The sequence below is a fragment of the Trichosurus vulpecula genome, chromosome 2 (assembly GCF_011100635.1).
Source record: "Trichosurus vulpecula isolate mTriVul1 chromosome 2, mTriVul1.pri, whole genome shotgun sequence".
In the NCBI taxonomy this organism is placed as follows: domain Eukaryota; kingdom Metazoa; phylum Chordata; class Mammalia; order Diprotodontia; family Phalangeridae; genus Trichosurus; species Trichosurus vulpecula.
Window position 1 is genome coordinate 263,606,816 of NC_050574.1, and position 14,980 is coordinate 263,621,795.

At 38.1% G+C, this 14,980-nt stretch overlaps 1 protein-coding gene across 1 annotated transcript in view; it reads left to right on the forward strand.

Moving 5' to 3' along the window:
• The window catches only part of LOC118837800 (aldehyde oxidase 1-like), a gene marked incomplete at its 5' end in the record, with an annotated part of 86,543 nt that overhangs the window by 20,223 nt on the left and 51,340 nt on the right, over window positions 1-14,980 (forward strand). The window contains 5 exon segments of the mRNA XM_036744892.1: window positions 4,001-4,110; window positions 8,597-8,781; window positions 9,371-9,533; window positions 13,577-13,669; window positions 14,342-14,511. Of these exon segments, the coding sequence (XP_036600787.1) occupies window positions 4,001-4,110; window positions 8,597-8,781; window positions 9,371-9,533; window positions 13,577-13,669; window positions 14,342-14,511 (721 nt within the window).

The window sequence follows — 14,980 nt, forward strand, 5'->3', positions numbered from 1 at the left end:
GGCTTGGAAAGTAGTCATGATGCCTTAGGAAGAGTCCAGAAATGCAAAGTTCACCCATTTTTAAGGCGATGAATATCAAGGTGCTAGAGGTTCAGTCAAGAAACCCTGATGGAGGCAAAAGACAAGGATGTAAACAAAGCAATAAGCAGGTACCATAGAGTCTATTTCAATGGTTGCCCCAGGTAATTTAAAATAGGTGCCATAGAAGCTGTACAAAGAGTAATGCAGAGCTGCAAGTGGGCAATTGTTCTAATAGGGGATCTCTGTCTTCTAAGATGTTTTAACCATCAAATAGTACAGCAATAGCTAGTTGTCTCAACCTTGCTGAATGTCCTGAGCCCATCATAATAGGCTTGGTTCCGTTATAATGATGTAGGAAGAATTTGTTGGCTCAAGAATTTTCACTTTCTGTATCTGAAAGTATGGAGCTAACTTCTGATCAGACGAGGAGATGCTTTTCCTATGACTAAATGTAGGGTCCACAACATGCAGAGCTCCCAAATTCTTTGTCAAGAATGAGACAAATCAGCTGCTGCCTACTATTCCCTTCAAAAGGTCAAGAAATGAGACCACCAAGAAGAGTGGAGAGTGATGGATTTGGAGTCAAAGGACCTGGGTACAAGTACTAGCTTTACTGTCTATTTCTTCTGTGACCTTTAGCCATTTTACCTCACTTGTCCTCAGTTGTCTGAAAAATGAGGAAATCAAATTAGATTATCTCGAAAGTGCTCTGAATCTATGACCCTCAGCAAGTGGTTATCTAACCATTGTTTGAATATTTCTACCAATGTGGAATTTACTCCCGCTCTGTACCAGAACTTTTTTTTTAACGACTCAAAACAACTATTTTTGGGAGGAACAAGTGTTAGGAAGTTCTTCCTTATACTGAGTCAATATCTGGCTATGACTTCTTCATTGGTCTGATTGTATTGCATCTCTCTGGATCTATATATAATAATTTTAATCCCTCTTCCACATGGTTGTTGTTGAGTTATTTTTCAGTCAAATCTGACTCTGTTACCCCATTTGGGGTCTTCTTGGCAAAAATACTAGAGTGGTTTCCAATTTCCTTCTATAGCTCATTTTATAGATGAGGAAACTGAGGCAAACAGCATTAAGTGCTCAGGATCACATAGCTAGTAAGTGTCTGAGTCTGGATTTGAACTCAGGAAGAGAAGTCTTCTTGACTTTAGGCTTGGCATTCTATCCAATGTACTACCTAGCTGACCCTTCAAATATTTGAAGTTGGCTCTCACATCAGTGGGAGAAAGCATGGCAAAGTTGTTATAGAACCATCCAGATGACCTGAGTTCAAATCCTACCCATGACGAATACTAGTTTATCACCCTGGACAAAACACTTAGTCTCTCCATGATTTAGGTAACTAAGACTAAATATTTCAGGAAAAGTGCCAACCTGCACCAATAGGGGTAATCTTATCAACAGTATTTACTCGTTTTAATGAAATCAAAGATCGAGTACCTGTGATCTCAGCATAGATCAGTAGAAAGTGTCTGGAACACAGCAGATTATTTTTTTAATAGATATTTCTTCGTTGATTTATTGGTTGAAAGAGTGCTGGCACCTTCAGGCCACATGACGGCTGAAGGTTCCCCACCTCTGGATCCAGTCAAAAGGCTGCATGTAAGGATCTAGAAGGCCACATGTGGCCTGAAGGCTGTGGGTTCCCCACCCCTGGCTTACCTGCTCTTCATATGACATTCTTTTGAGTCTCCTCGCCATCCCGGGGGGCCTCCTCCTAATGTCCCTCTTGAACACATAGGTCTAAAGCAGTGATATCATCATTGTATTGATTTTGAACACCACAAATTAACATTATCTATATTGTATCTTATATTTGTTTTGTCAAACATTTCCCTGTTACTTGTTGATCTGGTTCTGGTGTACCTGGAGTTTTTGAATTTGACATCTCTGCTCTAGAGCCAGTCTGACAAAGACATCTTCCTATCATCTTCCCTGCTCTGGATGCTGTACTTTATTAAGGCAATCTGAAATCACATTAACTTTTTCTTAGCAGCTATATCACACTGTGGCTCAAGTTAAGTCTCACATTAAATCTTGCGATATCTCACCAGACTTCTCACTTTTCCTGCATTTGGTAGTATATTTTTAAAAAAAGTCGTTGTTACAGCAAGCCTCAAAACCATTTTTTTTCTTTCAGTTGTGTCTGACTCTTCTGCCCCTCCCCCCCTCCATTTTCAAGGGGTGAGGTTTCTTGGCAAAGATACTGAAGTGATTTGCTATTTCCTTCTTTAGCTCATTTTACAGATGAGGAAACTGAGGCATATAGAGGTTAAATGACTTGCCCAGGGTCACATAGATAGTAAGTGTCTGAAGCTGAATTGGAGCTCAGGTCTTCCTGAATCCATGACCAGTATTCTATCTACTATGCCACCTAGCTGCCCAAAACCTTTAGAAAGTTCCAATTGGCATACCCTAAGTGCCTCATTCTACAATTGGAAATATAAACTAGCACCCCTGTATATGCATAGGGTTCCTTTGTAAACTTGCTAATTGTTAAGTGTCCTTTCCTTATATCTCCTAATCCCCAGAATTTTCTAGGTGAAGAATAGAAACTTTTGGATCAATGAATGTTCCACAAACTCCAAAGGGAGAATTTATATAAATTAATATCACTGAGGGTTATAAAACATTAGCTTAGGGCTAAAGAGGTAAGCATAAGCATTAACAGACTAATTGACTTGCATATTGAAATGTTGGCAGGATGTTGGTTAATAAACTTCCAGGTGGTTGAGAATGGAGGATGATGAGAACTGACTGTATTTTCAAGAGTAGAAATAGAAAATTTTAACAGCCACAGTGTACGAGGACTGATTTTGATAGACTCAGCAATGCAAGGACCTAAAACTTTTCCAAAGGACTCATTATGGAAAATGCCATCCACATCCAGAGAAAGAACTATGGAGTTAGAATGCAGAGCTAAACAGACTCTTTTCTCCTTTGTTTTGTTTTGTTTTCTTTCTCATGGTTTCTCTCATTCATCATAATTCTTTTATGCAACGTGACTAATGTGAAAATGTGTTTAATAGGAATGTATGTGTAAAGCCCACATCGGATTGCATGCTGTCTTGGGGAGGGAGGAGGAGAAAATTTAAAATTTATGGAAGTGAATGTTGAAAACTGAAAATAAGTAAACTAAATATTACAAAAAAGAAAATTTCATGGCTATGGGGCTCTCCTCGCAGTACTAACCCTGCCGCAGTCTACCAGAAGGAATTTCATATATACTTAGGTAATGAACATGTATGTGTTTGGATGTTAACAAGAAAGAGAAAAATAAAAAAAGAGGCTATTTAATTATTTTCTATAGTTAGGAATAAAACTTCTTTCCTTCAGTCCCTCTCTTCCAACCCAACTAATCTTTTCCTTTGATACAGTTAGGTGGCAAAGTGCTAGACTTGGAATGAGAAAGACCTGAGTACAAACGTGACATCCAACTGTTACTGACTTTGTGATTCTGAGCAAGTCACTTAACCTCATTTTTCCTCATCTGTAAAATGGAAATAATAATAGTACCAACCTCTCAGCATTGCTGTGAGGATAAAATGAGATAATATTTGTAAAATACCTTAAGCTTTGAGACCTTAACACTGTAATAATACTAGATATTATTAACATTCCTTCCGGTATATGGTTTCATGAGTTCCCTCATTCATCAGAATCTGATCATATGAAGGACAGAACAAGAGGGATAGAAAGCCTGCCTCAGAGTCAGGAAGACCTGAGTGCAAGTCTTCCTCTGGTACATACAAATAGTGTGATCCTGCACAAATTAGTGTCCCCAGGCAACTCTCTAAGTTCCAGAGAAGGTGCTATCTCATTGATAGATGGAGTTCCTCACCACAAACTCCCTACCCAAATAAAATCACAGGTCCACTCCAGAAAAAAGGGGGGGGGGTGCGGTGGAGGCAGAGACAGAATAGAATCTGTGGAAATTGCTATTTTTTTCCCCTGACAGATGGAAAGCGACAAATTCCTTTAAATGACCAGTTTCTTATGAGGGCACGAAGTTCAGATCTCAAACCAGAAGAAATCTTAATCTCAGTGAACATCCCCTATTCTAGGAAGGTAAGGAATTTCTTCATTTTACCAAGGAGCCTAATATGAACAACTGAATTAGCTATCAGACCTAATTTGGAGGGGAAGGATTTCTGTATTCACAGTGAAAGGTTCAAGTCCAGAAAATTTTTTGTTACAAGTAACTTGCACAGAGTTCAGGCATTTCAGTTACTTTATACTCATGCTACATGCTGACTATTATTTATTACCGTACTCCTCTTCCTTCTCTTTATTCTCCCTCTGTTCTCTCTTTTTAAAATAGAAAGTTGCTTTTTTAACCTGAGACTTTTCTATACTTGGTTCCACTCCATGTTGCTTTTATTTCCTTTAAATAAAATTTGAAAAACATACCTTTCCCTGTTGTGGGGGTTAGAAGAAAGCATAAAAAATGTTTCTATTGAAAGCAACGTAAGATTTAATAATATAAGATTTATGACATTTCATTTTTCTACTGAGCATTTTCACTGCTTGCCCACCAGGCTTAGAATCCCCTTCAGCCTGCCTCTTGGCTTCCTTTAATTCTTAGCTAAGGTCCCAACTTTTCTGCTTTTCCTGCTAGTCCTTTATTTTAGGGCCTTCTCTTTGGGATTAGATATCTCATTTGCACACAGTTTGCAGGCTGTCTCCCCCATTAGAAGAAGATGAGCTTCTTGAGAGCAGAGACTTTTTTTTTGCCTTTCTTTGTAGGTACTCTGTTTAGCACAATGCTTGGCACATAGGAGGTACTTAACAAATGCTTGTTAATTTGACTTGACTTGATTTGTCCATGGCAATATTTTGTTCCAAGATTTTTCCCTCCCCAAGATAAAGAACCTAGACAAGCTTGGTTCCTCTTCCCATAGGAGTGGTGTGTGACATGCCCACATTAGCCCATCTGGGGCAGCTAGGTGGTGCAGTTGGTAGAGAGCTAGGCCTGGAGGCAGGAAGACTTGAGTGTAATCCAGCCTCAGACATGTACTAACTCTGAGACCCTGGGCAAGCCCCTTAATCTCTGTCTGCTTCAGTTTCCTCACCTATAAAGTGGGGATACCACTAGCATTTACCACCCAGGTTTGTTATAAAAATCAAATGTGACAATTTGTAAAGTAGTTACTACAGTGCCTGACACATAGTATGAATATTTTTTCCCTACCTCCCCCTGTGGGCGCAAGGAGGTCTGGGATATATCAGTGTGGGGAGACAGGGAAAAGAGATTGAGGTATTCCTTACTGGGAAATGGAATTGGAAAGGTTTCATATTGATATATCTTGTTATTGATGTTTCTGAAAAATTGTTTAGAAATAAAATTATTCAGTCATTATTATATTGAAAACGGTAATGTAGAAGGTCGGGGGCAGAGCCAAGATGGTGGCTGGAAAGCAGGGACCTGACTAGGGCTCTCCCCCAGAACCCTCCAAACACTGATAAAAAATGGCTCTGAACTAATTCTAGAACTGCAGAACCCATGAAATAGCGGAGGGAAGCAGGGCTCCAGCCCAGGATAGCCTGGATGGTCGCTAGGTAAGGTCTATTGTGCATGGAGCTGGGAGCATAGGGGAGCAGAGCCCAGCTGTGCCCAGACCAACCAGACTGGGAGCCAGGTGGAACAGGCCCTAGCGCCCTGAATCAGTGATCTGTGGCAGTTACCAGACATCTCAACCCACAAACACCAAAGACAACAGAGAAAGTTAGTGGGAAAAGCTTCTGGGACAGAGTGAAAGGAGTTTGCAGCTCTGCCCCCACCATGGGGACAGCGGAGGTAGTGCAGCTCTGAGCACAGAACTACAGCTGCAGTTGCTTCTGGCCCCAGGCCCACCTGGTGGGAGGAATTAAGTAGTGGATCAGAGCAGGAGTGCACAGCCTGCTTAGATCTGAGTCCAGTCAGGATTGGCGGTTCTTGGGGGAGGAGGAGCGCTGGTGTGGCAGAGTTTGCTGTGAGAAATAGCTCTGAAAACAACAGCACAACCTCTCAAGCTTGGGACAAAGTACTCTATACTCTACAAGCAGTCATACCCTGACAAAAAATTCAAGCGTCAAGTAGTTGGCTGGGAACATGGCCAGGCAGCAGATTCAGACTTAGACTTTGGAATTTTTCTTTGGTAACAAAGAAGACCAAAGCATACAGCCAGAAGAAGTAAACAAAGTCAAAGAGCCTACATCAGAAGCCTCCACGAAAAACATGAACTGGTCTCAGGCCACGGAAGAGCTCAAAAAGGACTTGGAAAAGCAAGTTAGAGAAGTAGAGGAAAAATTGGGAAGAGAAATGAGAATGATGCGAGAAAACCATGAAAAACAAGTCAATGACTTGCTAAAGGAGACCCAAAAAAATACTGAAGAAAACAACACCTTAAAAAATAGACTAACTCAAATGGCAAAAGAGCTCCAAAAAGCCAATGAGGAGAAGAATGCCTTGAAACACAGAATTAGCCAAATGGCAAAGGAGGTCCAAAAGACCACTGAAGAAAATACTACCTTAAAAATTAGGTTGGAGCAAGTGGAAGCTAGTGACTTTATGAGAAATTAAAGTATTATAAAACAGAACCAAAGGAATGAAAAAATGGAAGACAATGTCAAATATCTCATTGGAAAAATGACTGACCTGGAAAATAGATCCAGGAGAGATAATTTAAAAATTATTGGACTACCTGAAAGCCATGATCAAATAAAGATCCTAGATATCATCTTTCAAGAAATTGTCAAGGAGAACTGCCCTGATATTCTAGAGCCAGAGGGTAAAATAGAAATTGAAAGAACCCACCAATCGCCTCCTGAAAAAGATCCCAAAAAGAAAACTCCTAGGAATATTGTTGCCAAATTCCAGCGCTCCCAGATCAAGGAGAAAATACTGCAAGCAGCCAGAAGGAAACAACTTGGGTATTGTGGAAACATAATCAGAATAATACAAGATCTAGCAGCTTCTACATTAAGTGATTGAAGGGCTTGGAATATGATATTCTGGAGGTCAATGGAGCTAGGATTAAAACCAAGAATCACCTACTCAGCAAAACCGAGTATCATGCTCCAAGGCAAAATATGGATTTTCAATAAAATAGAGGACTTTCAAGCTTTCTCAGTGAAAAGACTAGAGCTGAATAGAAAATTTGACTGTGAAATACAAGAATCAAGAGAAGCATGAAAAGGTAAACAAGAAAGAGAAATCCCAAGGGACTTACTAAAGTTGAACTGTTTTGTTTACATCCTACATGGAAAGATGATGTATGTAATAGACAGAGGGCACAGGGTGAGTTGAAGATGAAGGGATGATATCTAAAAAAATAAAATCAAATTAAGGGATGAGAGAGGAATATATTGAGAGAGGGAGAAAGGGAGAGATAGAATGGGGTAAATTATCTCGCATTAAAGTGGCAAGAAATAGCAATTCTGTTGGGAGGGAAGAGGGGGCAGGTGAGGGGGAATGAGTGAATCTTGCTCTCATCGGGTTTGACCTGAAGAGGGAATAACATGCACACTCAACTGGGTATCTTATCCCACAGGAAGGAAGGAGGAAGGAGATAAAAATGGGGGATGATAGAAGGGAGGGCAGATAGGGGGATGAGGTAATCAAAAGGAAACACTTTTGAAAAAGGACAGGGTCAAGGGAGAAAATTGGATAAACGGGGATAGGATAGGAAGGAGCAAAATATAGTTAGTCTTTCACAACATGAATATTATGGAAAGGTTTTGCATAATGATACACATGTGGCCTATGTTGAATTGCTTGCCTTCTTAGGGAGGGTGGGTGGGGAAGGAAAAGGGGAGAGAATTTGGAACTCAAAGTTTTAAAAGAAGATGTTCAAAAAAAAGTTTTTGCATGCAACTAGGAAATAAGATATATAGGCAATGGGGCATAAGCATCTATCTCACCCTACAAGAAAGTAAGGGAAAAGGGGATTGGGGTGAGTGGGCGACAGAAGGGATTGCTGACTGGAGAACAGGGCAATCAGAATATATGCCATCTTGGAGTGCGGGGGGGAGGGTAGAAATGGGGAGATAATTTGTAATTCAAACTCTTGTGAAAATTAATGCTGAAAACTAAAATTATTAAATAAATAAATAATGTTTTAAACTCGAAAAGGGGAATGTTGTTGAATGGAGATGAGGTGTGTGACATGGCTAGGGTCACACAGCTAATTTTTGGCAGAATCAGACCTAGAATCCAAGTCTTCTGTGTTCACTTTTCATTACACCATCTATATTTTACATTCTCTGTGGAAGAGAGGTATCTAAAGAACATATGTGGTGGCTCTTTTTTGTAAAGTGAAGAACACTTTTGCAAAATGAATAAACGTGCTTTAATTTATCTTATTTTAAACTAATTTTGGATTTTTAAAAAATCCCCTTCATGGTTTTCTGAAGGTGAAGCATGGTTTTTAAAAATTAAACTTTACTAGTCAACTTAATGGCTAGTCATCTAGCAAAATTGTGTGCCTGTGTGCATGCATATGTATACACATATTCTTAGCTACTGAGTAACCTGTGCTTTTAATGTTTTTCTCTGCTTAATTTTTGTCCTTAGTGGGAATTTGTCTCAGCTTTTCGACAAGCTCCACGTCAACAAAATGCCCTGGCATTTGTTATTTCTGGAATGAGAGTCCTTTTTGAAGAAGACACAAACATCATTAGAGACATCTGTATTTTCTATGGAGGCATTGGCTCCACCACTGTCTGTGCTAAGAAACTTTGCCAGAAACTCACAGGAAGGTACGATATGATGTCTATAGACTTAGAACATTGGGACATTTCTAATTTATTGTAACATAAAATCCTTTATTGCTTCACCAGTCTTACTGGTATGGCTACCTCTCCAACAGACACTAATTACAACCCTTCCAGACCTCATTAGTGTGTGTGAGACTATTTACCAGGTTGAAAAAACATGAGCAATTTCAGTATACCCTGCCAAATACATATGTACACACACATGCACATACTCCCTCTCTCTTCTCTCTTTCTTTCTGTATAAGTACATATATATGCACACACATACATAGATGCATATGTATGTATATATATGTATATGTCTATAGAAGGAGAGGAAATAAAGAGAGGCAGTTATAGACAACTACTTGTCAGCATATTTTAAATTTTGTTTTGGGCCCTCTTCTAAGGGTAAGGGAAGTGGAACTAACACTTGACTTATTCTATAACATAACATAATCATAATCATAACAACCTCTTGTTGTTTATTTCAAGAGCCATGCTTTGTCCCATAGGCTACCTGAATCTGTAGGCTAATGACTTGTGTGTATTGAGTTCTACTTTTTAATTTTTTTAAATCTATTTCTCATAGAGCCTGGAATGAGGAGATGCTGGGTGAAGCTTGCAGGTTGGTTCTAGATGAAGTTTTACTCCCAGCCTCAGCTCCAGGTGGAAAGGTGGAATACAAGAGATCTCTCATTGTCAGCTTTCTTTTCAAATTCTATTTAGAAGTGTTGCAGAATTTGAAGATGCTGGTAAGTTTAAGATAGTGTTTAGATCTGGTTTCCCTCTTCTGAAGGACATTGTTAACAATCAGTGAAGAAAGTACTCTGCTTACTAGATAAGATTATCACAGAAAATTTCTCATTCCATATATAAATATGGGAAAATTACTTATCCCAACTGAATCTAAACTTCACAGAACAAATCTCTTTAATAAAGGAATTTGTTCTGTAAAACTTGGACTCAGTCAAAAGGCTGAACCCAAGGACCTAGAAGGCCACATATGGCCTTGAGGCCTCAGGTTCCCCACCCCTGGTGTAGAACATTTGTGTTCTTTAAGAGTATGAATGGATTTTCTGCCAACAAAGAATCATTGTAGTAAAATGGAAAGAATGGCAGTCAGTGAAAATAGGTTTGGATCCTGCCTCAGATACTACTTTTATGATCAAATCACTTAATCTCTCTCTTTATCTCAGTTTCCTTATCTGTAAAATGAGATTAACAGTACCTGTAATGCCAACCTCACTAGGTGAGATAATGTACAGTATATGACAAGTTTTGCAAATCCTTAAAATGTTATATGAATGCTAAATTATTATTTACTCATATGGCTTCCTTGTAGTGATATGCTATTCTTAATATAAATCTCATCTCTTATTACTTTCTCATCTGGCTTATTTGCAATGAAGTGCTACTCTTAGTGTACAAAGAGAACCCTAGTGACTCATCATCAGCAATGGTAAGTGATTTGTGCAGCTCCATCTATACCAGGGGTCCTTAATTTTTTTTTTTGCTTCATGGACCCTTTGGCAGTCCAGGCGAGTCTATGTACCGCTCCTCATAATAATGTTTTAAAAAGAATAAAATAACATGTAGAATTATGAATGTTTTGAAACATAGTTATCAAAATATTTTTTAAAAGATAAACATTTCATGGATCCCAAGTTAAGAGTCTCTGTTCTTCCCCTTTTGTCGTGTATCTCTTTCTCCTTACATTTATGAGACTGATGCTAGGGATATGATATAGTGCAAAGGTCATTGGAGTGGGACTGGGAGCTCTGAGTTATATTCATAGCTCTATCCCTCCTAGCAGTTTCATTTCTCTGTACCTCCATTTTGTCATCTTTATAATTTTAGATAGACTAGCTAGGTAGCACAGTGGATGGAAGTCTGGAAGTCAGGAAAATCTGAATTCAAATCCAGCCCCATATACTTACTAGGTGTGTGACCCTGGGAAAGTCACCCAACCCTGTTTACCTCAGTTTCCTCATCTGTAAAATGAGCTGGAGAAGGAAATGACAAACTGCCCTATCATCTTTGCCAAGAAAATGGCAAATGGGATAACAAAGAGTTGGATAGGACCGAAATGACTCAATAACAATAAAATAATGTTAGATAACAGAAAGGGCAGGACAGTAGAATGAATGCTAAACTTGGAGTCAGAAGACTTCAGTTTGAGTCCTCTCTCAGATATTTAATATTTGCATTATTATGGACAAGTCATTTAATATCTTGGAGCCTCAGGTTTTTTCATCCATGAGGTGAATAAGTCATCCTTGGACACTCTGTCTCACAGGGTGGTTGTGAGGGAAGCTCTGTTTAAATCATAGAATTCCATATGAATGTGAATATGATTATTATCTCTAAGGACTCTTCCTTTGGTGATCACTGTGATCATTTCCCAAAGTTGATCACTTTGACTAAGAAATGCCAAGTTTCTTCTAGACTTTATCTTTCCTGTATTTTTCCTACCACCAGTTCTTTGAGATTGGCAGAAAAAAAGTGTTATTTTCCCACTAGAGGTGGGAAAACTGAAGCCCAGAGATATTTACTTTTACTAAATAGTGATGTAGCCTATTTTTGATGGAGAAGTTTTAAAATAATTATATTGATCAAAAAAGGAAAATAAAATAATTTCTATAAACTCCCAGTCCATGGCTTATTATTAAAACCTTTTCCCTTGTCATATGGCAAAACTAAGAAAAAGAATGTTCTTATTCTTTGATACATCTGTTATTGATGTGAGATGGGTTCACTACAGATTATAGCCCATCTATAACTTTTTATCCTGCTCAACTCTTGCCCATATCCTCCCAGAGATCCTCCACAGTGGTCTACCCAGTGTTCTGCAAGCCATCCTCTAGATCAGTTGTGTCAAACTCAAATAGAAAGGAACCCCTACTGGTGCATGTTAAATTAGAAAACCACAAGATAACATTATCTGTCTTGTATTTTTTGGGAGTACAGCAAGGTGGTGCAGTGGATAGTGCACCAGGCCTATAGTCAGGAAGACCCGAGTTCAAATCCAGCCTCAGATATTTAGTTAGTTGTGTGATCTTGGGTTGGGAAGTCACCCAACCCTCTTTGCTTCCATTTCTTCATCTGTAAAATGAGATGGAGAAGGAAATGGTAAACCACTCCTGTATCTTTGCCAAGAAAATACCAAATGGAGTCATGGAGAGTCAGATATGACAGAAAATGACTGAACAACAACAACAAACAATACTGCATTTTTAAAAATTAATTTTGTTAAACATTTCCTAATTACATTTTAATCTGGTTCAGGCTGTGCTCTAGAGTTTTGCAGCAGCTGACATCTCTGCTTTAGATCATCAACATTACATGAGTACCAGTGAAATACATGGGTTGGCCATGTGTTATGCTTTGCTTCTGCAACTTGCTCATTTTCTGGTCATACATTAGGCTCATTGTTTTAGAGCTAGAAGAAAAGCTATAGACCATCAAGTCAAATTCCTTTATTTTGCAGATGAGAAAACTGAGCCCCAGGGAGGTAAGGTAATTTGCCCATCGTCATTTTTAAGGATGTCATTTATGCCTCTCCTGGTATACATTTCTCCTTTGGTAATATGCTTCACCCTACTTATTTCTGCCATATGTCTTTCCACTGCCTCTTGGGTAACCCACAAATTTAATTTAATGTAATATTACATGATTCATAGCCACATAGTATCACCAGAAAAAAAATAGTGATGTAAAGATGGACCTTTGCTTCAGGAAGAAATAAGGGTTAAATAATAACCATAGAGTTACTTTATTTACATGTTATAGAATAATAACAATAAAAGCTGACATTATGTATATATATATGTATATATAGATATAGATATATAGATAGATATAGATATAGATATATATATTATGGGTCCCCAAATGCCTTTATATACATTATTTTATTTGACCCTTACAACAACCTTTGAGGGTAAATAATATAGATTTTCTTTTCCATGTTTTATTATAAAAGTAAATATTTTATTGATGATCTTAAAAAATACCTGTTACTTCTCAATAACTATCAAACTCACCCCCAAGAGAACATTCTCTTGCAATAAAGGCATAGGGTTAAAGTACAATAAATCGATATATTAGCTGTTTCTGATAATGATTGCTTCATTCTACCACCTCTATGCTGAGAGAGTATAATCCTCATTTTGTAGATGAGGAAATTAAGGCTCAAAGAAATTAAATGACTGTTCCATCACCATATAGCTAGTATTAAAGGTAGGATGTAAGTCCAGGTCCCCTTCATTTCTAAATCCAGTGCTTTTTCTACTTTGCCACATTTTCATTTCTGAACACAGTATAATCTTCCTATAATGGTTAGCTCCCTCTCTTTGAAAAGTTCACTATATGATCTTGGAATTTTAATTTCCTATTTAAAAATGATCAAATAAGAAATGCAAGAGATGCTAGAAGTTACTGATATAACTTATTTAAAACTATGCATGTGCTGTATTGTTTTGATATTAGCTTTCTATATTTATGTTTTTTTTATCTATAAAATGAGAAAGCTAGACTAGGCAATGTTCAGTGCTCTGTGGTTTTGTCTTCAGCCTCTTTAGCTAGATTGTTATGCATTACTTAGGGCCAAGGACTTTGTCTCATGCCTCTTTTTACCCATAGTTGCCGTACATACAGAAGACAAATCACTCAATATTTGCTAGTGATTATAGTGATAATCAGGTTTGGAATAGAACTGTTCGCCATTATGTGATTTGGGGCTTTACTCACAGTTTATTTTAACACCCTAAAAAATTATGAACTGTTTTCCTTTCAGAACCCCTCTCTCTGTCCTTGTTTACCAGCTGAGTATGGAAATGTTTTAGAAGATTTCCATTCCAAACATTATGAGACTGTTTTAAGGTACCAGGTTAGTAGCATTTTTCCAATACAAAAGTATATAAAAGCAAGAATTGTAAACATCATGCATGTTCTACATGGGGAATATGCATGGAAAATGAGGTGGTGGATTTGCAGGAAATAAAGAACTGTATCTTAAAGCAACAGAGGGCATTTGTTTTTCTATATGTATTACCAGCATGGCTCCTGGGTTTTGCCGAACTCTTATTTCCGTTCTTGTATCACTGAGACATCTCTCTTCTTACTCTTCCCCACTTATTTGGGGATCAAGCATGGATATGCTGAGCGGAAGGAAGTAGAGTAATATTTGTTAGTTTATACTGTGGCTAAAACAAAAAACCCAAAAACAAAACTAAATTGCTCAAAGTATTACGTATAGGACTGATACACAGATATGCAACACACACCTTTCCTTGGATCTCTAAAATATGGTGAAATCTTCACCCAGATGTCACTTCTATACGACTTTAATTCCCATAAAACTCTTACCTTGTGTTCTGAGATTTTGCAGAGAAGGAGAGTAGTTGAAAGTGGTAGTAGGAAATACCAAAAGAAACTAATGTATGAGTTTACTTATGGTTACTTTGTCTGAGAGGAGCAAAATGAAAAGAATGTAGGAATGAGACAAAGAATGTAGCTTTTTCTCTATTGATACATATAAATGGTTTTGTTTACTAAACAGAAGGTAGATACAAAACAGTTTCTTCAAGATCCAATTGGGCGTCCCATCATGCACCAATCTGGTATTAAACATGCAACTGGTGAAGCAATTTTCTGCGATGACATGCCTGCGCATGACCAAGAACTTTTCTTGTCCTTTGTAACAAGTTCAAGAGCTCATGCCAAGATTGTGTAAGTAACATGACTGGAGGAAAGCAATAATAGTTTGTTTTTTCATCTGACCTCCAAAACATGCTGCCAATAAAAGCGTTCTGTTAGTTTAAGAGAGAAGGTAAAAAAAAGTCAAAGAGGATAAATTATTTGTTCAGGTTGTCAGTGAGAGTCAGGGTCATGGTGGGACTGGACTTCAGGATTTGTCACAATAATTTCATCACTCCTCATGAAGGATCTTGAGTTAAAGTCACAGAATCAAAGAATGTCAGAGTTGGAAGAAACATCAGAGGTTCTAGTCTTGTCTAGTACATGCACCCATCCCAGTATAGGAATCCCCTCTATAAAATCCTTGATAGGTACTTCTGGAGGCTCTGTTTGAAGAATTCTAATGAAAGTGAACTATCTTCTGAAATAGCTCATTTCACTTTTGTGATAACTCTATTAGGAAGTTCTTCCTTGTTTGGGACTGAAATTTGCCTTCCTGTAA